The 25,109-nt window shown below is 43.9% G+C and overlaps 1 protein-coding gene across 1 annotated transcript in view; it reads right to left on the minus strand.

The window, feature by feature from the left end:
* Mtmr12 (myotubularin related protein 12) overlaps positions 1-21,460 on the minus strand; it is a 74,936-nt gene extending 53,476 nt beyond the window's left edge. Inside the window, exon 1 of the mRNA XM_042690538.1 lies at positions 21,267-21,460. Coding sequence (XP_042546472.1) covers positions 21,267-21,347 — 81 coding nt within the window. The 5' untranslated portion in view covers positions 21,348-21,460. The remainder of the gene's footprint in view (positions 1-21,266) is intronic.
* Positions 21,461-25,109: the final 3,649 nt, after the last annotated feature.

Consider the following 25,109-nt stretch of genomic DNA (forward strand, 5'->3'; position numbering starts at 1 on the left):
TGATTCTAGTTACTCAGGAGACTGTGATTTGAAGATTATGGTTCAAAGCCAGACCAGGCAGGAAAGTTGAGACTTTTGTCTCAACTAAATTACAAAAAAAAAAAAAAAGAAGTCAGGAGTGGGGCTGTAGCTCAAGTAGCCTCAAGCAAAAAGGTCAGGGACAAATTCCAGGCCCTGGGTTCAAGCCCTAGGACCAGTGCAAACACAAACACACACACACACACACACACACACACTATTGATTCTAAATTCAGTATGAGCCAAAGAAGTATATGGAAGATTAAGAAATAATAGCCAGACTTGGGCACTAATGTGGTGGTATCATCAAATACTCCATATTATAATATATACTATGAAAAGAAAGCATTTCCTTAAAGGCTGCCATGTATATGATGTTAACCTCAAAAGACTATTACTGGTGAAGCCTGCGCAGAAAGAACTGCAGCAGGGCAACAGAGGTGTATGGGACTGGCATCATCCCAGATCTTGTAGTGAATTTGCCCAGCAACTAATAAACCACTTTAACCACTGCTTCTGTGCTCTCCTCGTTGCTTAAGGGGATGGGAGCTTCTTAACCCATCATCTGGTTTCCCTGAGAGCCCAAAATCTTCCTTATGCCTCTGCTCCTTCTATCTACTATCCTTCACCTCTGACACACACTGTCAAATGCCTAATCAGTACATGGAGATAATCTTACTTCCATAGCTGTGAAATGTGACTTAAAATTCCTCACTGACCTTATGAACTATCATGTTCAATGTGCAGGAAATAAAGGTAGAATCAGGCAGAACTGGTTCTACTGGCTCCTTTTCAAAAATTATTTCATATCAAAGCTAAACAAGTTTTCAAGAAATGCATCAGTTGAAATGACCTAGGAGCTGGTGGCTCAGACACATAACCCTAGCAACTCAGGAGGCTGAGATCTGAGGATTGCGGTTTGAAGCCAGCCCGGGTAAGAAAGTCCTTGACACTTTTATCTCTAATTAACCACCAGAAAATAGCCAGAAGTGGAGCTGTGGTTCAAGTGGTAGAATGCCAGCCTTGAGCAAAACAAAGGGACAGCACCTAGTTCACGCTCCAGTACCGGCACAAAAGCACATACAAGCCCTACAAACTATGAATAGCACTTTCTGCTACTCCATTTGAGTTTGGACCAACCTTGATATTATGGCACAAAAGAAAGACAAAAACTGTTGGCACTAGGGTCACAGCATGTCCAGATATGTAAAGGTAGTTATTTATCTCAGTGGCATAAATTCCATTAGAACAGAGCACCATATAAATGAAGGGCAGTTCTGTCATAGTGGTGGGATCAGGACTGGGTTTTTGTTGTTAATTTCTCATTTCAATGTTTACCTCAGTGTTATGCTAATCTTTGTTTTAATTTGGAAAAGAAGATAAGGGCATGGAAAATAAGCTTTCTAGTTTCCACAAGTTTTAACCCAAAGATCAAAGAGAGCTGGCTAGCCACATCTGTTCTGACTCCCACTGTGAGTATCAACGCTCCCAGGACTTGCAGCTGCCACTACTCCTTCATCTAATAACCCCACTCAGGCTGAGTCAGAAGCACTCTCCTTCTCAAAGACAAGGTATAAATGTTGGATTGTCACTCATTCTCCACCAAGCTTATGGCCCAAAGGAGACACACCTACAGGAATCCTCATCATATATGTAACTGGCCCAGCACTGAAAGTTCTCAACCATTTCTGCAAAGAAGAGGCTCAAAAGCACATGGCTCCACTGAGGCTGAGTAACCCTCAGGTGTATGCTTACTTATTGTTGCAAGATAATAAACCTCTAATACATATCCATTCATTTTAACAAACAGCTCCTGTATATCCTACACCAAATGAGGAGGATAAAAAAGACCTTTGCCTTCTTGAATTCAGACAAAACAAATTAGATCATAGCATAACTGTTGCAAGAAGTCCTAGAAGTCTACAAAAGATTCTATCTATGCACTATCTCATATAATCCTCACAACTCTGTTTACTTTTAATGTACTCCTTTTAGAGAATAAGGAACTAAGACTAAGCCAGTTTAAGTGAGGTGGGTCTCAAGTCTTGGTTTACTTGACTAGAACTATAATTCAACCTGCCTCTCCCTGCTAATCATCTCTTAGTCCTGAGCACTGAGCCTGTCCCTCCCTCAGAATTCACACACTTCCATTTATTGAACAGTGACTCTTTATAACACCTGCTTTATTCTAGGCACAGAAAACAGGGATGAACACAACACAGTCTCTACAGTTCCAGACTATGTGGAGTCCCTCAATGACAGCATTAACCAAGATATGTGCTAGGTTAAGAGAATACAGGGTAAAATGAGAACACAGCAAAAATACCTACCATATCCAGAAAGGGTAAAGAGGACTGTCGCCCTCAGAAAGTGTCATTTTTTTTTTTTGCCTTTGTATGCAGGTTTATGCCTCAGAACCATGATCTGCTCTTTTCAGTGGGTACAATCTGTGTATGGTATGACAGTGAATATTAACGAGTCCTTTGCTTATCTTTCATCGAGCTTACTTCCATCAGGAAGTCATGGAGAATTAAGTCATAGACCTACCTTTCCACATGGCAATCCCAAGCTTGCCTGGCTTCACAGGCACTGACAACATTTTTTTTTTCTTTTTGTCGGTCATGGGGCTTAAACTCTGGGCCTGGGTGCTGTCCCTCAGCTCTTCAGCTCAAGGCAAGTGTTCTACCACTTGAGCTACAGTGCCATTTCTGGTTTTCTAATGATTAACTGGAGATAAGAGTCTCATGGACTTTCCTGCCTGGGTTGGCTTTGAACTGCCACCCTTAGATCTCAGCCTCCTGAGTAGCTAGGATTATAGGCGTGAGCCACCGGTGCCCAGCTACAACATCTTTTTTATGTTACTAACATAGCCTTGACAGTTATTTGTGCCAGGTAATTACAAAGCTATCTGAGCTTTGCATCCTTGGTGAAAACCATAGTTTCAAGTTTCTGTTAGCCATCCTCTAGCACAAGGCAGTTCCAGATGTGGTCAACAGTATTCACAAATTCTTTTCATGCTTGCAGGTTCCAGAAGGCAGTTTTGCCAGAGGGTGAAGCTGCATCCGGGAAGGTCAGAGCAAAACAAAAAGTCTGGTCCGCTGTCTTAACATAGGAGCCTAGAGCCCAGACCAGGCCCCGAGTGATGACGCCACGCGCCGGTCCGGAACTGCAGAAAGTGTCATTTATACTGAGACTGGGCAGTGAGCAGAAGGTAGCTGCAAGCTAAATAACCAACCTCTTCCTAGCTGCTCTTGGAAGTCCTTTCCAGGAAGGATCCTCTTTGCCTCTTACAAGCTTAGGTTCCCTGGAGTAGCACTCACACTCCAAGTGTTTCAACTTTTACCTGATGATGCCCAAATGGCTCTTCACTCAAGATCTGTCATCAGAGCTTCAGATCTAGACAATTCCAACCACCTTCTGCACTGACATGCTCCTTATGTCCTTCAAAATCACCTGTCAAAGCTAGCATCACTACCTCTGTCTAGAGCCCTCAACAAGCCTGCTCCTGGATCGTAGCTAGTCTGGCTAGCTGTACCACACACCTGGGAGTCATTCTAGTAACTCCTGCCTGTCAATGCTTCAGCATCAGTACACCTCTACCCTCTCTCTTGCCACTCTTTTACCTCATCCACTACCACCTGGCATGCTCCTGTGACTGCCAGCCTCACTGCTTCTGTGTGGGGCCTAGTATACCCACTTCTCCACCCTATCTACTGTCCCTAGTTTTGTTTGTCCAACTCTTTATCCAACCCACTGTCCACACAGCACAGGTCCTTTGTGAAGCTTTCTCATCTAACTATCCTCCACCAAAACAGTAAGAAACTTCTTTTCTGGATGCCCAAATAATACCCTGTGTATGCTGTCCTTATAGCCTCTTTCATGCTTTATTAAAATGATTTCTTTCTCCTTTTTTTTTTTTGGTCAGTCATGGGGCTTGAATTTTGGGCCTGGGCCTGGGCCTGTCTCTGAGCTTTTCAGTTCAAAGCAAGAGTTCCAGCACTTGAGCCACAGTCTCACTTCCGGTTTTCTGCTAGTTAATTGGAGATACAAGTCTCAAGGAGGGCTGGGAAGGTGGCTCAGTGGTAGAGTGCTTGCCTTGCATGTATGAGGCCCTGGGTTCGATACCTCAACACCACATAAGCAAAAAAGCCGAAGTGGTGCTGTGGCTCAAGTGGTAGAGCGCTCACCTTGAGCTGAAGAGCTGAGGGACAGCACCCAGGCCCAGACCCCATGACCGACAAAAAAAAAAAAAAAAGAGTCTCATGGATTTTCCTGCCCAGGCCGGCTTTGAACTGCAATACTGAGATCTCAGCCTCCTGAGTAGCTAGGATTACAGGCGCCACAGGTGCCTGGCATGATTTCTTATAAATGTTCATCAATCAATGATACAAACTACTACATTTATGGATTGTTAATTAACAGTAGACTCCTAGCATATAACTCTGATGGATAGTAAACTGTCCATGAAAACCTACAAAGAGACATGAAACACAACAAAGAGACAATTCTTGATCCTAGCAACACTTTTCAGTGATAGTCACAGTCTTGAATGATTAAGCAGTTTTGTTATGCACTGGTGGCTCATACCTATAATCTTAGCTACTCAACAGGCTAAGAGCTAAGGACCGCAGTTTGAAGCCGGTCCTGGTAGAAAAGTCTGTGAAACTTTTTTTTTTTTTTTGGTCGGTCGTGGGGCTTGAACTCTGGGCCTGGGCGCTGTCCCTCAGCTCTTCAGTTCAAGGCGAGCGCTCTACCACTTGAGCTATAGCACCACTTCCAGTTTTCTGGTGGTTTATTGGAGATAGGAGTCTCATGGTCTCTCCTGCCCGGCCTGGCTTTGAACCGCGATCCTCAGATCTCAGCCTCCTGAGTAGGTAGGATTACAGGCGTGAGCCACCAGCGCCCGGCAAGTCTGTGAAACTCTTATCTCCAGTTAGCCACCCAGAAAGACAGAAATGGAGCTGTGGCTCAAGTGGTAGAATGCTAGCCTTGACAAAAAGTTCAGGGACAGCTCCCCATTCTCAATAGTGGGTAAGGAAGAGATCAATATCTGAAAAGGTGGGGGAAAAATATAGATGACTACCATATTTCCCCATGCAAGCCTCTAGGATACAGCTGAATCTCATTATTATTTTTTACTTTTACATTTATTTTGCACATATGGTTCTCTAAAAGGTCGATTGAACAAAATACATCTTTCAAAAACCATAAATCAGGAAATGAGAATTGAAGGTCACACAGAAAAGAAATGGTCAGACCCAAAGCCTCCTAAACCCAAGCTAAGGTTTTTCAGCAAAAGCAGAAGCAAGTGGGATCCACTGATGGCAGGCTCTTAGGTGGAAAAATGACAGCAAAATCCTATACTCAGCAGGAGCTGGGCCCATGGCATGCAGAGGATCTCAGGGTAGGACATATAGGAAGCAGTGATAAGTAGAGAAGAAAGTCAAACTCTTCTGATTGGTGGATCCAGGCAAGTGGGGGTGGCTAAGCAGGGAAGATGACAATACAAATCAAGACAGACAGCCACCAAAAACACCACAAAGAGGGCCCTGAGGAGTGTGACTTGCTTAAAATTATGGATGAATGGGGGAGAGGTGGTGCTGGCAGAAGCTGGGGGTGGTAACTTCAAATTAGAGGAAGTTAAACTGAATTAGAGGTATCAGCTCAGGACGTCACAGGACATCCCGTGAGAGAAAAGATATGGCTGCAGGATAGAAAGAAATTTCAGAACCTACTTACTATAAAAGAAAACTGCAGGAAGCAATGCCCTCTGGGTAGATGGGAAAGATGGCCATGGTGGGTATAGGCATACTTAGCCAAGACAAAAGGCACCCTGTCTGGTTCTGAGCTGGGTATACTGATTTATTTCTTCTCATTTTCAAGATAAGCATGTACTCTTATAGGTGAGAAGTTTCAAAGCTGTGAAGTCCCATGTCTGAGGTCACCGCCAAGTGGATGAACCAGAATTGAAAACTCCCAGAAACCAAGTTCTTCCACAATATCATTGCTTCCCATTTCCAGACATCGAGTCTGGATAGTTCTGGGAATACAAGGAAGACAAGGCTGGGAGGGAATGTAGGGCAAGTCTTGCCACCATCAGGACCCACACTGGTGACCCAAAGAACGATGCATGAAAATATAGATACATGCACTGCAGTCTGGGGTGGCAAGAAATAACAGCAACTACAACAAACACTCTTAGAGGCCTGACCTATATAGCTCAGTAGTAGAGCACTTGCCTAACATGACAAGAACCTATTTGATCTAGCACTCAAAATAGTTAAAATTTGGGGCAGGGACATACCTCAGTGGTAAAGCACTTGCTTAGTTAAGTGCAATTCCCTGGGTTCGATCCCTAGTACCAAAAAGGGAAAGACAAAAAAATAGTTTAAAAAATTAACACTACATGCCAGGTACATGTTAACATGTTTCTATGACTGGCCTCATGTAAGATAAATAGTAACCTTATGAACAGAACTGGATATTATTACTATTATCCCCATTTCACTGATGAGGAAACTGAGGCTCAGAGAAGTAAATACCCAGGCCAAATTCAATTAGCAAGCAGTAGAGCTCTGCCTCATTCCAAAACCATGCTCATAAATACCACATTATACCAAAGGTGAGGATTGTATGTTGCCTTACAACGGTGTTTATTAGTTTTCATTACCTTACATTTAAGCTAAGGTATGTGACTAATGGCAGTTACAGATACATAAGGTATTGGCTTTTGTGCCTCTCCATCTACCACCTCCCCTAGAATGGCTCTATAAGCTCTAGCTTAGCTAAATGGGGGTGGGGGCAGTCAAATGCCTTGGAGCAGGGCAAGAACAAGAGGAGGTACTTACAGCTTGCTAAGGGGCAATGTGGTCAAATGCTAAAAATGACATGTTAGAAAGTATCCTCAAAGAATCTTGGAAACAATCCTGTCTGTCCTAGTAGCACCCTAATCATATTCCTTACAATTTCTCTATCACTGTCATGTCAGAGTACATATACTTTATGTAAGAGATGGAGATAGACACTCCAACCTAAGAGTCCCAGTACACCTAGGAGCCTTTCAAGCTATCGCCCTTGCCTGAGAGTTGCATTAGACCTCTCCTTCCCACACCCCATCCCACTTTCAATGCCTACCTTTTCAAGGCCTACACAGCCTTCACACAAGACCAGATGCCATAGTGGGTTGCCCAGTAGGTCCTCCACCGTGCTCTGGAACACTCTGGGCATGCTTCCCTCTTCCACAGTCAGCTACCTCTGTGCATCAGAGCCATCTGGTGACCTGCTGTCTCCCCAATACAATGTGAAGCTCCTGAGTACACACTGTTCCCTGGATTTCTAATTTTAACCCAGCTAAAGTTTAGCAAATGACAAGTACACAAAAACAACGGTCAAACAAAGAATCTCTCACTTCAAGTTGTTATTAGTAATTCTAGCACCTAACAGTTGTGAGTATCTGCCACAATTGGTCCTAAGTTACAGAGACATGATTTATTTATTCTTGGTCTTAAAATATGCCTGCAAGGAAGATGACTATTCCCATGTTATAAGAAAGAAGTCTCAGAGAGGTGAAGTCACATGTCTGAGGTCCACATCAAGTGGGTGGGCCAGGAAATCAAAGGCTCTCCCATAATACAATAGCACCTCCTTCCCATCCCAACCTTCTACTGTGATGATTTTCTTTCTCAGCTGCCACTCTGTTTCAGCACAGCCACGCTGACAGCCTTGCCCATTCTGAGCCTTGGTGTAACCCATCCTTTCTGTCTGCTACCAGATCATATCTGACATACTCACTGAAATCTCAGGCAGATACACTGGGGTTCCTGTCACCCTTTTTTTTTTTTGGGTCCAATCGTGAGGCCTGAACTCTGGGCCTGGGTACTGTCCCTCAGCTCTTCAGCTCAAGGCTAGCACCCTACCACTTGAGCCACAACGCCACTTCTGGTTTTTTTCTTTTTGCTTCTGTGGTGCTGAGGAATCGAACCCAGGGCCTCATGCATGCAAGGCAAGCACTCTACCACTGAGCCACCTTCCCAGCCCCCTGTCACCCTTTTAACAGGACTATGTTTCTTACTCAGCAGGTAGCAGACAGTGGTCATTAAAACAAAATGGGGAAAGAAGCATAAGAGATTAGTCAAGCCAAGTAAAGCCAAGCAAAGCAAGCTGGGATGGAGGAAGATACAGATGATGATGAGTAGGCAGGTAGATAGGCATGGGACGGGAGGGATAGACAGTATTTAGAATCAAAGAAGGGGTACTGAGGTGTATCTGCAGCCATGCCCAGGAGGCTCTGGAGATAAACAGAGCTTTCTGTTAATGCCAAGCAACTCAGTCTCAGGCTCTCTCTTTTAACAGTGCTCACCATCAAAACCTAGCCCACTGGGCAAAGTGCTGTTCCTGGCAGTTTGTTTAGGTCACATGTATACTGAGAGACCAAGGATGAAAGAGAATTATGGGGACTGGGAATGTGGCTTAGTGGTAGAGGCTTGCCTTACATGCATGAAGCCCTGGGTTCAACTCCTTAGTACCACATAAACAGAAAAAGCCAGAAGTGGTGCTATGGCTCAAGTGGTAGAGTGCTAGCCTTTAGCAAAAGAAGCTAAGGATAGTACCAAGGCCCTAAGTTCAAGCCCAGGACTGGCAAAAATAAATAAATAAAAGGGAGAGAAAGAAAACTATACTATCTCTAAACATGTAATATAAGGGATTCGATTTTACATATAGAGAAAAGGCAGAAATTTTGTTTGAAAAACTAGGTTCATTCTCTTCAAGGCAGTTTTTTTTTTGTTGTTGTTCTGTTTTGTTTTGTCGGTCGTGGGGCTTGAACTCTGGGCCTGGGCGCTGTCCCTCAGCTCTTCAGCTCAAGGCGAGCGCTCTACCACTTGAGCTACAGCGCCACTTCCGGTTTTCTGGTGGTTTATTGGAGATAGGAGTCTCACGGTCTTTCTTGCCCGGGCTGGCTTTGAACCACGATCCTCAGATCTCAGCCTCCTGAGTAGCTAGGATTACAGGCGTGAGCTACCAGCGCCCGGCTAGGCAGTTTGTTTTTTAAGATAAGGTATCTCAGGCTAGCAAAAACCTGCTCTCATGTTTTAACTGGTTTAGTTTTGTGCTAATCTCTCAACTTTTTCACTCATAGCTATCATTCTACCACTTGAGCCATATCTCCACCCCAGCTTTTTCCTGGTTAATCAGATATAAGAGTATCAAAGATTTGTCTGTCCAGGCTAGTTTGCAACTGGGATTCTCAGATCTCAGCTTCCTGACTAGCTAAGATTATAGGTGTAAGCTACTGGTGCCAGCCTCAGGTATTTTTAAATTATTGAGAATAAACACCCAGCAGCCCAGGACCATTGTATGACATGGGCTGGTAAGACCCAAGACAAAAGTAGACTTAACAGTTTTCAAAACATTTCGCCACTGTGGCCTGGACTTCCTTGAACCTGAACCATACGTAAGCCCTGCTGTCATATGGCTCTCTTCCCCCAAATCCAACAAAGGTAGCATACTACTTCTATCAGATTGTTCATCATCCAGGTCTGCAAGAAATGATGAAGGATAGGCTACAGAGGGAAAAATCAATAATCTTGTTTGAAGAAAAGCAAATAAAAATGGCACAGCCTTGTAAATAAATACCTTTGAAACAAAGTTATATTAATCACAGAGACAATTTTATTTTACTTGCAATAATTATGATTTTATTATGAGTCACTCAAATCCTTAAGATTTTTATTAGCATACATTAGTTCTACAAAGGAGATTTCATTACAATATTTTCATAGGTACATATCCCATTCACTTTACCCTGTTTCTTTTATCCCACCTCCCATCTTCTTAAAACAATTTCCACTGATTTCATTGTTCTATTTAGTGTGTGAGCACGCGCACATACACACTGTGTGTGTGTTTGTGTTTGTGTATGTGCGTATATGCTGCTACAAAGGCTTGATCTCTGGGCTTAGGCACTATTCCCAAACTTTTTCATTCAAGACTAGTGCTCTACCACTTAAGCCACAGCTCCACTTCTGGCTTTTTGGTGATTAATGGAAGAAAAGAGTCTCAAGGACTTTTTGTATAGGGTGACATAGCCTCCTCACTAGCTAGGATTACAAGTGTGAGCTGCCAGCACTGGTCCATTGTCCTATGGCCATTGCATAGATGATAAAAAGTACTTTGTCTTCTTTCCCTCTCCATTTGTTGCTACACTGCCTGCTGAGCAGACTTTTTTTTGTTTTTTGTTTTGTTTTTTTGTTTTTGTCAGGCTTGCACTCTGGGCCTGAACGTAGTCCCTCAGATCTTCAGCTCAAACTCTACCATTTGAGCCACTTCACCACTTCCAGTTTTCTGAGAGGTTTATTGAAGATATGAGTCTCATGGACTTTCCTGCCCAGGCTGGCTTTGAACTGTGATCCTCAGATCTCAGCCTCCTGAGTAGCTAGGATTACAGGCATGAGCTACTGGTGCCCAGCTTAGCAGACTTACTCTCTGTCATTCATTTCTTTTTTAGTATACATTAATAAAAAGGTTTCAGTTTCACACAGATTCACTCACTTCCTAAATGCATGACTGAATAAACACAATAAACGGACAAAATTTAGACTTTGGCAGAGAGGCCCAATAGACCTTAGATATGTTCTTCACCAAATGTCTACACAATTGAAAGTAGCAAAATGTCAAAAGCAAATGTTATTAGTGAAATGTCAATGTCTATGTGTTCTCTTTAGGTTGGAATTTCATATATAATCAAATCATTTTCAAATATATAAAACAAAAAAAAAAGAGGAAAGGAAACTTCAGGAGATAGTGAAAATTATTCTAAGAGTTACCACACAGTGTTCTTTCTTGGCATGATACCGTGGCAACACTACCCCAACAAACTACTTCACTTTTATTAATACCATAGCTACGAAAGATCTCTGCACTCTAAGATTAATGATTAAGCATTTTATGAAATATCATAGTGTCTCTAACCACCTTCTGAATAATAGTAATAGTCCATATCTTCTGAAGGCTAATCCCACCAAGGGCTTTATATGCAAATCATAGTTAATATTCATAAATACTCACACATACTTATCATGTAAGATGAGCATTATCATTCCAATTATTCAGGTAGACAACCAAAGCTTGAAGGTGATAATATCTTCAGCTAATACAAGCAGTTATTAACAAGCTTTATTTTTCTTAGACTTATGACATGATATGCAGAGAGAAATAAAGGAAGTAAGGCCATAGATCTTTCCACCTGACAGATTTACTCCCTCCTAGAATCTATCTGTATTTGTACTTTCCTCCTTCTTCCTCTCAGAAGATTAGAGGCTAGAATAATTATTGTTCAATACTAGTCCCCCGATTTATCTCAAAAGGTTCATTTTAAATTGTTCCTTTTGCCAGGCCCCGGTGGCTCATGACTGTAATCCTAGCTACTTAGGAGGCTGAGATCTAAGGATCCCAGCTCAAAGCCAGCCTGAACAGTAAAGTCCTTGAGACTTTTATCTCCAATTAACTACCATAAAACTGTAAGTGGCACTGTGGCTCAAGTGGTAGAGCACTAGCCTTGAGCTGACGAGCACAGGGACAGTGCCCAGGCCCAGAGTTCAAGCCCTAGGACTGACCAAAAAAAAAAAAATGTTCCTTTTGAAGATTCATAAAACATACTTCAATGAAAGTGAAGTTGGGATGCTTAACTAAGACAATTTTGGTTGAACTGAGACAATTTTGGCTTATCAATATGATTGAAAGTGTATTTGATCAAAATGCCATCTATGCCAGATGGCCCATACATGTAATCCTAGCTTCTCAGGAGGCTGAGATCCGAGGATTGTGGTTCAAAGCCAGCCCACGCAGGAAAGTCAGTGGGACTCTCATCTCCAACTAATCACAGAAAAAGCCAAAAATGGAGTTGTGGCTCAAGTGGTAGAGTGCTAACCTTGAGCAAAAGGAGCCCCAGGAAAGCACCCAGGCCCAAAGTTCAAGTTCCAGGAATGGCAAAAAAAAGGCCCCATACCCCAGAAACATCTGCCTTGCTACTTTAAGTTAACTTCACATTAGGCCCACAGGTGGCTGCTACCAGGAATATAACCCAAATAAGGCCAAGGACTTGCCTCAGCCTTTTTCTAAACTCATAGGTTTCTTATCAAAAGGTGAAAACCTATAGATGAACAACATGAGGATGGTTTCCTTCTGTTAAAACAACTCAAAGTACTGCCAGGCATAGCTGCCTCACACCTGTAATCCTAGCTACTCAGGAAGCTGAGATGAAAGGATCATGGTTCAAACCCAACCCAGGCAAGAAAATTCATGGGACTCTTATCTTCAATTAAAACTATCCCAAAATGGGTCAACAATACTCCAGACATAGAAATCACACAATAAGCTCCACACACAAAGCCTAGGAACAGAAAAATATGAGCCCTGCTTTGGTTAGGGCACCATTATGACTTCATAGAATTTCATTTTTCTAACTTCCAAACTGCAATTTGAGTTTAACATAACACTTTTTTTAAACAGGATAAAAAACAGCTTTTGAACCAGACATAATGATACATGCCTGCCTATAATCCTAGCTAATCAAGAGGTAGAGACAGGTACTGCTAGTTCAAGGAAAGCCCAGGCAGTTATCAAAACTATATCTCAAGCACAAAATAACAACAAAAGAGTTGGGAGCAAACCTAAAGTGGCTAGCAAGTACAAGACCTTCAGTTCAATCCCCAGAATCAGACACAAAACCTCACTTTCGACTACAAAAGATTATTTCTAATACACACCATCATATAGTATGGTTTTGTGCCAAGTATTCCTTGAATATCTAATATCCTGTTGAGGACATTCAGAGAAAAGATATAGAACTTTAAAGTATAGGTTCCCACAACCTGAAATTCTAGTATTAGCCTTTTTAGAAGTCAGGTTTTGTTGTTTTGGTTTTAGTTCTGGAGCTCTATCCCTTGCACATGCTAACCACACACTCTACCACTGAGCTACCCTCTAAACCCCCACGTCCTGGTTATTCCACTTAAGAAACAGTAGTAGCTCAGAGTAGTATCTGATTCTAAGAGGAGGACTATAAGAGTGGCAGCTGTTTCATCAGGCCGCAGGAAGAGCCTTACAATGCTTTCTGATGCTACATCTGCAGAACTTGGATCTGACACAGGGAGATGCCACAGGAAGCACATGCAAGAGAGAAAAAGCGGAAGTTTTGGACAGATCATCAGGCTAAAGCCACAGCTAAGAAAGTGATTATTTTAGGAAGAACTTTTTATGTCCTTGAAAGGCCTATTGAATCACTGTCAATGGCTGGCCTATACCTGTAATCGTAGCTACTCAAGAAGCCGAGATCTGAGGATTGTAGTCATTTGGACAGGACTCTTCAATTAACTATCCTCCCATCCCCACCTCCCCCAAAAAAGCTGGAAGTAGAGCTGTGGCTCAACTGACAGAGCACTAGCCTTGAGCAAAAAAACTCAAGAGACAGTACGCAGGCCCTTAATTCAAGCCCCAGTATCTGCATGAGCACATGCATACACACACATAAAATCTCTATTAATAACATCTAATTTCAAAGAGAAAAATTCTCCTATCAGAAAATTAGTTGGAGGGTGGTGGGACTGAAGATGTAGGTCAGTGATAGAGCACTTATCATGCACAATGACCTGGATTTGATCCCCAGCATTATAAATAAATAAGTAGGTAAGTAGATTGGTAGAGCTTTCTGAGAAGAGAAACCGAGCTATATATTTTAGTATCTTCATAAGAAAAAAACACACAATAGATAACAAATAAGTACTGAATGCATTCAAAATGTATTAGTAAGCTAGAAGAGGTTATGGAGTTATGGCTTATTAAAAATAAAAAAAAAGCTCATGCCTGTAATCCTAGCTACTCAGGAAGCTAAGATCTGAGGATCACAGTTTGAAGCCAACCCAGGCAGAAAAGTCTGAAAGACTCTTATCTCCAATTACCACTCAAAATCTGTAAGTGGTGCTGTGGTAGAGTGCTAACCTTGAACACAAACAGGCTCAGGACAGTGCCCAGGCCCTGAGTTCAAGCCTCACACAGACAAAAAAAAAAAAAAGCAGCTGGGCACCAGGGCTAATGGAGGTGGAAATCAGTAGTATAATTGTTTGATGCCAGCCTGATCAAAAAGTTCACAAGAGCCAGACGCTGGTGGCTTACATCTATGACTTTAGCAAAACAGGAGGCTAAGATCTCAGGAAGAGGTTTCAAAACTAGCATGGGACAGCTTACATTAAACAAAAGGAAAGAAATGTAAATACCACCTGATGTGGAAGAAATAGCTGTATCGTCAAAGCTCATAGAATTCACAAACTTTATAGACCATGATAATGACAATTTGCCTTGTGAAGATTAAAATTTGTGACTTTAAGTATCACTGTTCCACAATACTGTGAAATATGTGAAATATATGTAATCACCTAATCTCAATAAAAAAAAATTTTTTTTTTAAACTAGCATGGGAGATTCTCTTCAGTTAATCAGCAAAAAGCCAGAGGTAGGGGTATGACTCAAGTGGTATGGCTCACGTGGTAGAGCAGCTGTTTTGCACAAAGAAGAAAAGCAATAGCTCAAGGCCCTGAGTTCAAGTTTCTGCAATGGAAAAAAAAAGTTCACAAACAACCATCATAGCAGAAAAAGGCCAAAACATGCTTGTCTTCTTAGTTACAACAAAAAGCATAAATAGGAGGATCATATCATGGTCCAGTCCAGGCTGGAAAAAAACAACATCCCCTCTCAAAATAACCAAAATAAAAAGGACTGAAAGCAGGGAGGCATGTCTCAAGATAGAGTGCCTACCTACCAAGCAGAAAGCCAGAGTTCAAACCCCAGTATCACAAAGAAAGAAAGATGTAGGGAGCGGGGCGCCAGTGACTCATGCCTGTAATCCCAGCTACTCAGAAGGCTGAGATCTGAGGACTGCTGTTCAAAGCCAGTCACAGCAGGAAAGTCTGTGAGACTCTTATCTCCAATTAACCACCAAAAAACTGGGAGTGGTGCTGGGCTCAAGTGGTAGAGCACTTGCCTTGAGCTGAAGGGCTAAGGGACAGCACCCAGGCCCAGAGTTCAAGCCCCATGACCGACAAAAAAAAAAAAAAAAAAAAGAACAGGGAAGGGTACAGAGAAAGAGAGAGACTTCAAGAACAGACTAGAGCTCTAGATTACACAGGCCCAGGATCATAAACTTAAGATCCTGTTTTTTGTTTTTTGTTTTTGCCAGACATGAACTCAGGGCCTGGGCACACTGTCCCTGAGCTTCTTTTTGCTCAAGGCTAATACTCTACCACTTGAGCCATAGCACCACTTCTGGCTCTTTCTGTTTATGTGGTACTGAGGAATTGAACCTGGGGTTTCATTTATGCCAGGCAAGCACTCTACCACTGAGCCATATTCCTAGCCTCCTGTATTCTTTTCATTATATATATATATATATCATATACATATATACAATATATATTATATAGTATATATACACACACATATATATACATATTTAAAAAGGTGAATAGTTTATAATATTTATTAGAGACTTCTATGCTTCAGGAACTGTCCTTACTCATCTTTTCAGCAATCTCATTAAATTGGTCATGTTACCACTCCCCTCCCTCCTTTTGTCTTTTATTTTCAGATGTGGAAACATATAGAAGAGTTAAGTACCCTATTCAAGATCACAGCTAGCAAGGGTTGGTGCCAGTTTAAACTAGGACAGTCTTACTACAGAGCCAATTCTCTTACCTTTACATGTAGGGGTACTTATACAGGGAACATAGTTTTTGATGAAAGAAATGGCCTTAAATGAAAAGTAGATAATAGAATACATTCTTTTCTCTGAGGGATAAACAGGGAAATAATTAGCTCTAATGTCTTTTTTCAAGTGGGGTAGGTATCTCATCATCCTCTGCCAAGGGCCTATTCTTGCTACATTTATATGAAAACTTTCCTGAGGTCCCATGGCCTGGCTTGGTCTGTGCCACTGTTGTTGCTTTAGGAGCTAGTTCTTTGCTCTACAATACTGCTATGCCCCAATCCAGGATATTCAACCTTTCAGGGCCTCAGTGTTCATATTGCTTTATTGGAGTAAGAGTACAGTGGAAACAGTAGTTTATCTTCATGTTCTCTTCCAAATCTAAAAATCTTCAAGATAAGCCAATGGTATCTACTAATAGTACTTTAAAGTCAAGCACTCAAAAAAAAAAAAAAAAAAAAAAAATGGGCTGGGAAGGTGGCTCAGTGGTAGAGCGCTTGCCTTGCATGCTCAAGGCCCTGGGTTCGATTCCTCAGCACCACATAAGCAAAAAAAAAGAAAAAAAAAGCCGGAAGTGGCGCTGTGGCTCAAGTGGTAGAGCGCTAGCCTTGAGCTGAAGAGCTGAGGGACAGCGCCCAGGCCCAGAGTTCAGGCTCCATGACCGGACCAAAAAAAAAAAAAAAAAAAAGTCAAGCACTCATCTGAACTGTATTAGAAAGTACATTTTATCCCTAATTGGAATACCACACAAAGATTGGTACAAATATGGAGGATTTTGAAAATTAAAATTTTCCAGGTCATTTTCACAGAACACTAAAGCACCCTGAAGCTTTGATAGCTCCTTACCACAATGAATTGTTTCTTGTTAAAAAAGAACTTTTTCTTACATACATCTTATTGTCATTTATATACACGCTTCAGGGCACAGTCACTAAGCACTTCTAATTAATATAAATTACCAAACCAGGTAATTGATAGTCTTGAAGAATCAGAATTGTCATTCAGCAGAAGAAAAAGTTTCTAAGTAGAAAATCATCAGAAAATCATCTGCTTAGGCTGTTTTGTGTTATTTAATATATCCACAACCCTCTGTTGACCAACAAGGGTTTAAAATGATATGCAAAGAGTTAATGGCTCATCCCTAGAATCTTAGGGACTCAGGAGGATAACTGTTTGAAGCCAGCCCAGGCAGAAAAGTCCAAGAGATTCCCTCTCCAATTATCTAGCAAAAAAGCTAGACTGGAGGTATGATTTAAGTGGTAAAGCACATGTTGCTGTGAGCAACAAAACTGAGGAGATAGTATGCACACAAAAAATAAAGTAAGGGGGGCTGGGAAGGTGGCTCAGTGGTAGAGCGCTTGCCTTGCATGCCTGAGGCCCTGGGTTCGATTCCTCAGCACCACATAAGCAAAAAGAAAAAAGCCAGAAGTGGCACTGTGGCTCAAGTGGTAGAGCGCACCTTGAGCTGAAGAGCTGAGGGACAGCGCCCAGGCCCAGAGTTCAGGCTCCAAAACCGGACCCAAAAAAAAAAATAAATAAATAATAAAGTAAGGGCTAGGAAGGTGGCTCAGTGGTGGAGTGTTTGCCTTGCATGCATGAGGCCCTGGGTTCGATTCCTCAGCACCACAGAAGCAAAAAGAAAAAAGCTGGAAGTGGCGCTGTGGCTCAAGTGGTAGAGCGCTAGCCTTGAGCTGAAGAGCTGAGGGACAGCGCCCAGGCCCAGAGTTCAGGCCCCACGACTGGACCCAATAAATAAATAAAGTAAAATGAAGCAATGTATCTTAGCATCGATATGGAAAGAAATTTATAATGTATTTTCAGTGAAAAAAGTATATTATAAGTGGCAATATTAATCCAATTTTGGTGAAACACACAAATACACACACATATCTGATAGGAATACATTAAGAGTTGTTAAGAAGTTCATAATTCTTAATTTTTAAAACATTTTTTTTGCCAGTCCTGGGGCTTGAATTCAGGTCCTGGGCACTGTCCCTGAGCTTCTTTTGCTCAAGGCTAGCACTCTACCACTTAAGCCACAGCACCACTTCCAGATTTTTCTGTTTATGTGGTACTGAGGAACTGAACCCAGGGCTTCATGCATGCTAGGCAAGCACTCTACCGCTGAGCCACACTCCCAGCCCATCTTAATTTTTTAATATCTTTATCCTTCTATTTTTCTACAATGAACACTTATGGCTCTGACATCATAATAAGTCACACAGACATTGAAAAATGGATCTGGAACCTAAACTACAACCAACTTAGCACCCAAACTTCCTCTGCAGCCACCAATATCCTTTTCACCCTGTGCCTGAGGCTAGGCAAAGATGGGATGCTGAGATGTTTTTAGGTACCAGTCATCAAATATCAAGATGTACCCAAATTCCTCCTCTCTGCTCACCTCAACTTTCAGAACCATCAGCTTCCTACTTACCAGTAACTCTCTGAGCTGTTAAGACCAGAAGTCCTTAGCTATGGTTTAAGATTTTACCTATCACACTCACTGATTTAGGAAGATCAATGACAAAACCACTGAAGTTACTCTGGCAGAAATCCAATTCTAAAAGATGGAGTGAATTATTTTCCTTCATTTTAGGCTAGCAAATGCTAGTCCATTCTGATCCCAAGGAAAAAATAGGCCCACCAACTTCAAACACTTTAAATGTAGCATCCAGAGAGGAGCCCAGTGCTGCTTCTTCATAAGATTCTTTGGCATCATGATGGCTGCAGAAACTGGAACCTTCCAAGATCTGATCAGCCTAGAGCAAGCTTATCACAGGAACAGGTATCATTACATCATAAAGTGTAAAGATTGTTCTGGCAGCTCAATAAGAGCATCCCAGGGGAAAAAAAGCATCTGACGCACTGCAATTTCCCAGCTAGTATCCCTAATAGAAAGAACTGATAAAGCCGGGCGACGGTGGCTCATGCCTGTAATCCTAGCTACTGTAATGTATATGCTGATCATGAGTGAAACCATGGGTTCAATCTTCAGCATTGTGGGAGGAAAAAAGGAAGAAAAAGAAGAAATCAGTAGGAAAGAAGTGATAGCACAACAAACATTAGAGATAAATGCAACAGGTGGGAAAGGTGACTAGAGACAGTGGACTCTGTCTTAAGAAGTATTCTGAGGGACTCATCTCATAGAGTAAGCCAAGAAGTTACCAGATTCAGGGCTCTAAGGCACCCAACAATTCCTTAGTGCTCCTTACATGCAATTCCCATAAGTGAGGCCTAGCAAGGCTATGTACTTAAAAATAAATTGTCTTCTCACTTCCTCCTAGCCTAATCTTTAAGAAACCTCCCACAATTCAGGTAAGAGCTTCATCCTGTTACAAAATATTTTTAGAATCAGACTACAACAAAGTAGTACAGAATATGCACAGCATTATTTTAATAAAAAATAACTTTAAGGATCTTAAAAATGTGACCACTGTAGGCATATTCCAGGACTGAACCACTCCTCTTCCCTAATTATCCCTCAAAGGAAATAGATCAGGTCCTGTGGGCAAAGAGCGCAAACATGTCTAATTACAACATGAGCACTTGGTCGGTGAAGAATTTGAACATTCTTGAACTCTAGCCACGTTTCAGAAGACTTTCCCACTCATGAGTTTAATCTTGCTAAGAAAGGTTACAGATGGGGTTGGGAAGGTGGCTCAGTGGTAGAGCGCTTGCCTTGCATGCCTGAGGCCCTGGGTTCAATTCCTCAGCACCACATAAGCAAAAAGAAAAAAGCCGAAAGTGGTGCTGTGGCTCAAGTGGTAGAGCGCTAGCCTTGAGCTGAAGAGCTGAGGGACAGTGCCCAGGCCCAGAGTTCAGGCCCCACGACCGGACCCAAAAAATAAATAAATAAATAAAAGGTTATAGATCAACTGCCCTTCAACCAAGGTTCTATCAAAAAAAACAAAAACTGAAGAAAAAAAAGGAGAAACCAACTGCATTATTTACATGTGACACTACAGTGTGCTGCAAATTTAAGATGACTGACTCCATATCAAGCACTAACAGAGGAAGTGGTTTTTAATATGAAAATTAAAACTAAATAAACGACCCATTTCAAAAATACTCTCTACTGGGGAAAAACACTCATCTTGAATTTGAAGATACATAAGCAATGGCTTCAGGCCCAAATCCCAGATCGCCCACAGTCCCACTTGTCCACCTTACTCAAGTAAAAAGTGGAAGACAATGGATTCGGCCTGAATTTGGCTGTTTCCGTACGTTACTGATTAAAGAGCTGGGGCCCGAGGGGTGGGGGTGGGGGAACCTTTCACAAGCCCAAGTCCAAAATCAGAAAGCATTCATAGGTAATCATTAAGAGCTAAGGCTCAAAAAGCCTTGAAATCTGCCAAGTACAGGTGGCTCACCACTGTAAACCTAGCCACTCAGGAGGCTGAGATTTGAAGATTAAGGTTCCAAGCCAGCCCACACGGACGGAGACGCTCATAAATGAATAAGCCAGAGGTTCTGCTGTGGTTCACATTGCAGAGGTATGGGACAGAGCGCCTGGCCCTCGCTGAAGGCCCAGCACCCGCATACAGGCATGCATACATACACATACGCATAGACGCACACCCTTCAAAATTGTCTAGGAGTTCTCATGGCCCCACTTTCCGCCCCCACGCCTCTCCCCGGGCTTCGTAACGCTGGCTTCTGTAATATTCCTCCAAGCCGCCAGACCCTCACTGGGCGGCCCGGCTGGGGCTGCCTCCCCAGACCCCCCTCCGCAGGTTCCTCGCATCCTTCTCGTCTTGGCTCAGAGCACCTTTACAAGGATGAAAAAGGATGTCCTTTCTCTCTGTATTTATCTTCGGATCTACCGGATCAGTGCTGCATTTTATGTACGGTTAGCCCAGTGTCTCCTCTCACCCCTCCTATGAGCCCCGGGAAAGCAGAGGGCTCTATGTTCGGCTCACAAATGCCCAGCACACAGCAGGAGCTCAGAAAGTGTCTTTTCCCAATGGATGGACTTGTAGCAGGGAGGCTACACTGGAGGTGGAGGGAGAACGAAGCGACAGCGGAGGCTCACGGGGGGACGGGGGACGGGGGTCGGGGTGCGGGAGGGCAGCGAGGCCCGCGGCGGCGTCCGAGGGCGGCTGCGGCTGGCCAGCCCGGAAAACTCCCCGACCGAGTCCGGCCTCACCTGGCCGCGGGATGCGCGCGGGGCCCCGCGGGGGTTCCGACCTTGCAGCGGCGCCCGACAGCCCCCCGTTCCCCTCCGGGGTCCCCCGGGGCGTCCCGGGCCACGGGGCCATCCCACGACGTCCGGGTGCGGGGCCCGGCCCTCGGCACCTGCCCGTCGCCCCCCCCCCCGGGGCCCGGGCCCGGCCGCGGGAGGCCCCCGAGCGCCCGGAGGCCTCGCCCCGCCCCGCACACCGGCAGGAAGCGCTCTCCCGCCCGGCCCGCGGCAGCGGCGGCGGCGGCGGGGCCCCGGAGCCCCTGCCCCGGCCGCTCCAGCCCGACGTGGAGCCCTGCGGCGCCCGCTCACCTCAGGGCGCACGTACGACACGAAGGACGGCTTGGGCGCCTTGGTGCCGCCGCCACCGCCGACAACGCCTTTCCCCAGCATTCCGCCGCCTGGGAAGCCACGACGCGCGGGAGCAGAGGCGGCGGCTCGGTCCCCAGCTTGGGCAGCGGCGGCGGCCACCAGCACTAGCAGCCGGGGCTCCGCCCATCCCTAGGGCCTCGGCGGCCGCGGCGCCGCCCGCATCCGGCTCCGCCGCAGACACCGCTCGCCCCGCCCAGGCCCGCACGCCCCGCCCACCAGCCGAGAAGCTCCTGGGCGGAGGCCACGCCCCTCTCCCTTCACTTGGGAGATCCGCCTCCAGCCGCAGGCTCTGCTCCACCCGCGGGCGGTAAACTCAGGCTGCCTGTGATTGGCCAGCAAACACCCTATTTGAATGAGCCTGGAGTGATGTTTCTTCTAGCCAATTCAGAGAGCTCTTTCTCAGTACTTCCCCGCGATTGGAGAAGAAGGATGTCCTGGTTGCCCAATGATTCTGCGGCGACTTAAATTGTAAGCAGTTGTTCACCGCGGTTGATCTTTGTTGCTTTGGAATGAAACCTCTAAAGGTGTGAAGAGTCGCTCCAACGACTTTCAAGCTCTATAGTTTTAAGTGTGATAGCAGAGAGACAATAGTACTTCTTTTATCTACTCTCCCTAGTTGGCGACAAAACCCTATTTTTTATTTTGCCGGTCCTGGGCTTTGAACTCTGGGCCTAGGCGCTGTCCCTGAGCTCCTTTTTGCTCAAGGCTAAACACTTAAGCCCTGGCGATACTTACAACTTTTTCTGTGATTAATTGGAGATTAGTGTCTCACGGACGGTCTTGCCCAGGCTGACTTTGAACCGCGATCCTCAGATCTCAGCTTCCTGAGTGGCTAGGATTACAGTTGTGAGCCATAAGTACCTGACTCAAAACCTTATTTTTTAAGCAAGATTGCAAATACAACTTATTACATTCCATCTTTAAGAGTTGGGGGATAGGGGCTGGGAAGGTGGCTCAGTGGTAGAATGCTTGCCTTGCATGCATGAGGCCCTGGGTTCGATTCCTCAGTACCACATAAGCAAAAAGAAAAAAAGCTGGAAGTGGCGCTGTGGCTCAAGTGGTAGAGTGCTAGCCTTGAGCTGAAGAGCTGAGGGACGGCACCCAGGCCCGGAGTTCAGGCCCCACGACCGGACTCCCCCCCACCCCCCCAAAAAAAAAAGAGTTGGGGGATAAAGTTTAGGGGTGGAGAATTTGTCTAGTATGCGCGTGGCTCAGGGTTTGATTCCACGATCAAAGCATTGGTATCAAGTTTAAGACATAGATGATTAAGACAGGATACAATTCTCAAGAAATTCAGTCTAGCTAGTAGTCGACAGTGTCGTAAGCCTGTAAGCCTAGCCAGTTAGGAGGCTGAACAAACCAGGATCGCAGTTTGAAACCAGCCCATGCAGGAAAAGTCTTTAAGACTCTTTATCTCTAATTAGCCACCAGTAAACAGGAAGTGGAGCTGTGGCTCAAAGTGGTAGAGCAAAAGACACACACAGAGCAAGCAGAGAACAAACTTAGATCTCTCTCCATCTTGTTTTCAGGTTCCCCAGTTTCCAGCCTGTCTTTACTTGACTCCTCAGAGGAGTCTTTTCCAACTGACTGAAAAATTCCTTTGATGCTGAGATCAACTCATTCTCCATCTAATAATAGGAACAGATGGAGGTCCCTAGATATTGAAATACTTTTAATTTGCATTAATATTATAAAGCCTTGTTTTTTGTTTTTTTTTTTTGGGGGGGGGGCGGTTGTGAGGCTTGAATTCAGGGTCTGGGCACTGTCCCTGAGCCTCTTTGTGCTCAAGGGCTAAAGGTGTACCACTTTGAGCCACAGCACCACTTCTGGGTTTTTTTGTTTTTTGTTGTTGTTTTTTTTTTTTGATCGGTCATGGGGCTTGAACTCTGGGCCTGCGCACTGTCCCTCAGCTCTTCAGCTCAAGGCGAGGGCTCTACCACTTGAGCTACAGTACCACTTCCAACATTTCTGTTTTTTGAGTGGTTAATTGAAGATAAGAATCTCATAGACTTTTCTGCTTGGCTGGCTTCAAATCGCCAACCATAGATCTCAGCTTCCTGAGTAGCTAGGATTACGGGCACCAGGCTCTAATGTGCCCTGATTTCTCCGAGGATCATAAATAGCTTACATAGAAATTCACGGCAGACTGAAGTACTCCTGATTCTTCCCAGAAACTGACAGGTGACACCACACTGACAAGTAGGGCAACATTTTACTTTGGCACATAGCTGAAGCCTGCGTCCTTTCTTTGCACTTCCTCCTCTGTGCAGTCAGTCACTTGCAACAGCTATTTGTGTATTTTACTCAACTTTATCTAACAGGTGCTTTCCTGGAACATAGTAGGGACTTAATATTTATTTGCACGTGTGTGAAGTAGTATCAAATTAAAAACTGAGAAGACAGGTTAGTAAACAGGAAAGAAAACTTTTGTGTGTATAAATATTTTTAATGACTATATCCCAAATTTCAATTTTAACCAGTGGTCTGGCCATGATTGTAAAAGGGAAGGCTGGGGGCCAGTGGCTCACATCTGTAATCCTAGCTACTCAGGAGGGTGAAATCTGAGGATCATGGTTCAAACCAGCCCAGGCAAGAAAGTCCGCGATACTCTTATTTCCAGTTAACCACCAGAAAACCAGAAGTGGCGCTGTAGCTCAAGTGGTAGAGTGCTCACTTTGAGCTGAAGAGTTCAGGAACAGCGTCCAGGCCCAGAGTTCAAGTCCCATGACCAACCAAAAACAGGGGCAGGAGCAGGGGCAGCGGGGAGGTGGGGGGGTGGGGGGGTGGGGAGGGGGAGTAGGGAGGGAAGAAAGGGAAGGTGATGGGGGAACACACATGATTTAAGTGTATTAAATATATAGAGAGAGATGTATGTGTATGTACAAATATCTATATGTATACATATATTTATATATATGTATATATGTGCATATACAACTAATAACTGAAAATAACATAAATCCACTAAAAACCCTCGTAAAGAGAAGGGTTTAGGGAAAGTAATATAGCAGGATGGTGGCTGGTCGCTCACGCCCATAATCCTAGCTACTTAGGAGACTGAGATCTGAATATCCTAGTTCAAACCTAGCTCAGGCAGGAAAGTGAGACTCTTATCTCCCATTAACCAGTAAAAAGCTGGAAGTGGAGCTGTGATTCAAGTGGTAAAGTATTCACCTTGAATGAAAAAGCTAGGGACAACACTCAGGCCCTGAGTTCAAGTCCCAGTACTGGCATAAGTAAATAGACCAACAAAACAAAAAATAGAAAATTAACAAAATTAAAGTAAAAATAGAAAAGCATATTACTTCTTGCTGCAACAAAGGGTCTATCAACTGTCCTCTGAAGATGGTGAGAAGTCCTAGGTTAAGAAATGTCTGCATTCCAGGTTGGAGGCATGGCTCAATGGATAAGTCCCAGGTTTGGACCTAAAAAAATGTCTACATTGTTTTTTGGGTTTTTTTGTTGGTTGTGGTGCTTGAACTCTGGGCTTGGGTGCTATCTCTGCACTCTTCAGCTCAAGGCAAGCACTCTACCACTTGAGCCAAAGCGGCACTTCCGGTTTTTCTAGTGGTTTATTGGAGAAAAGAGTCTCATGGACTTTCCTACACAGGCTGGTTTTGATTCTCAATCGTCAGATTTCAGCCTCCTGAGTAGCTAGGATGTAGGTGTGAGCCACCAGCGACTGGCTTTCTGCATTGTTTTTAATCCTGTGGTGGCATATGACAACCTACTATGAGATCTTGCTGTTTTGCCCAGGCTGACCTCAAATTCCTGGGCTCAAAT

This window comes from Dipodomys spectabilis, unplaced genomic scaffold (assembly GCF_019054845.1).
Source record: "Dipodomys spectabilis isolate Male_0828 unplaced genomic scaffold, ASM1905484v1 ptg000138l, whole genome shotgun sequence".
Classification (NCBI taxonomy): Eukaryota; Metazoa; Chordata; class Mammalia; order Rodentia; family Heteromyidae; genus Dipodomys; species Dipodomys spectabilis.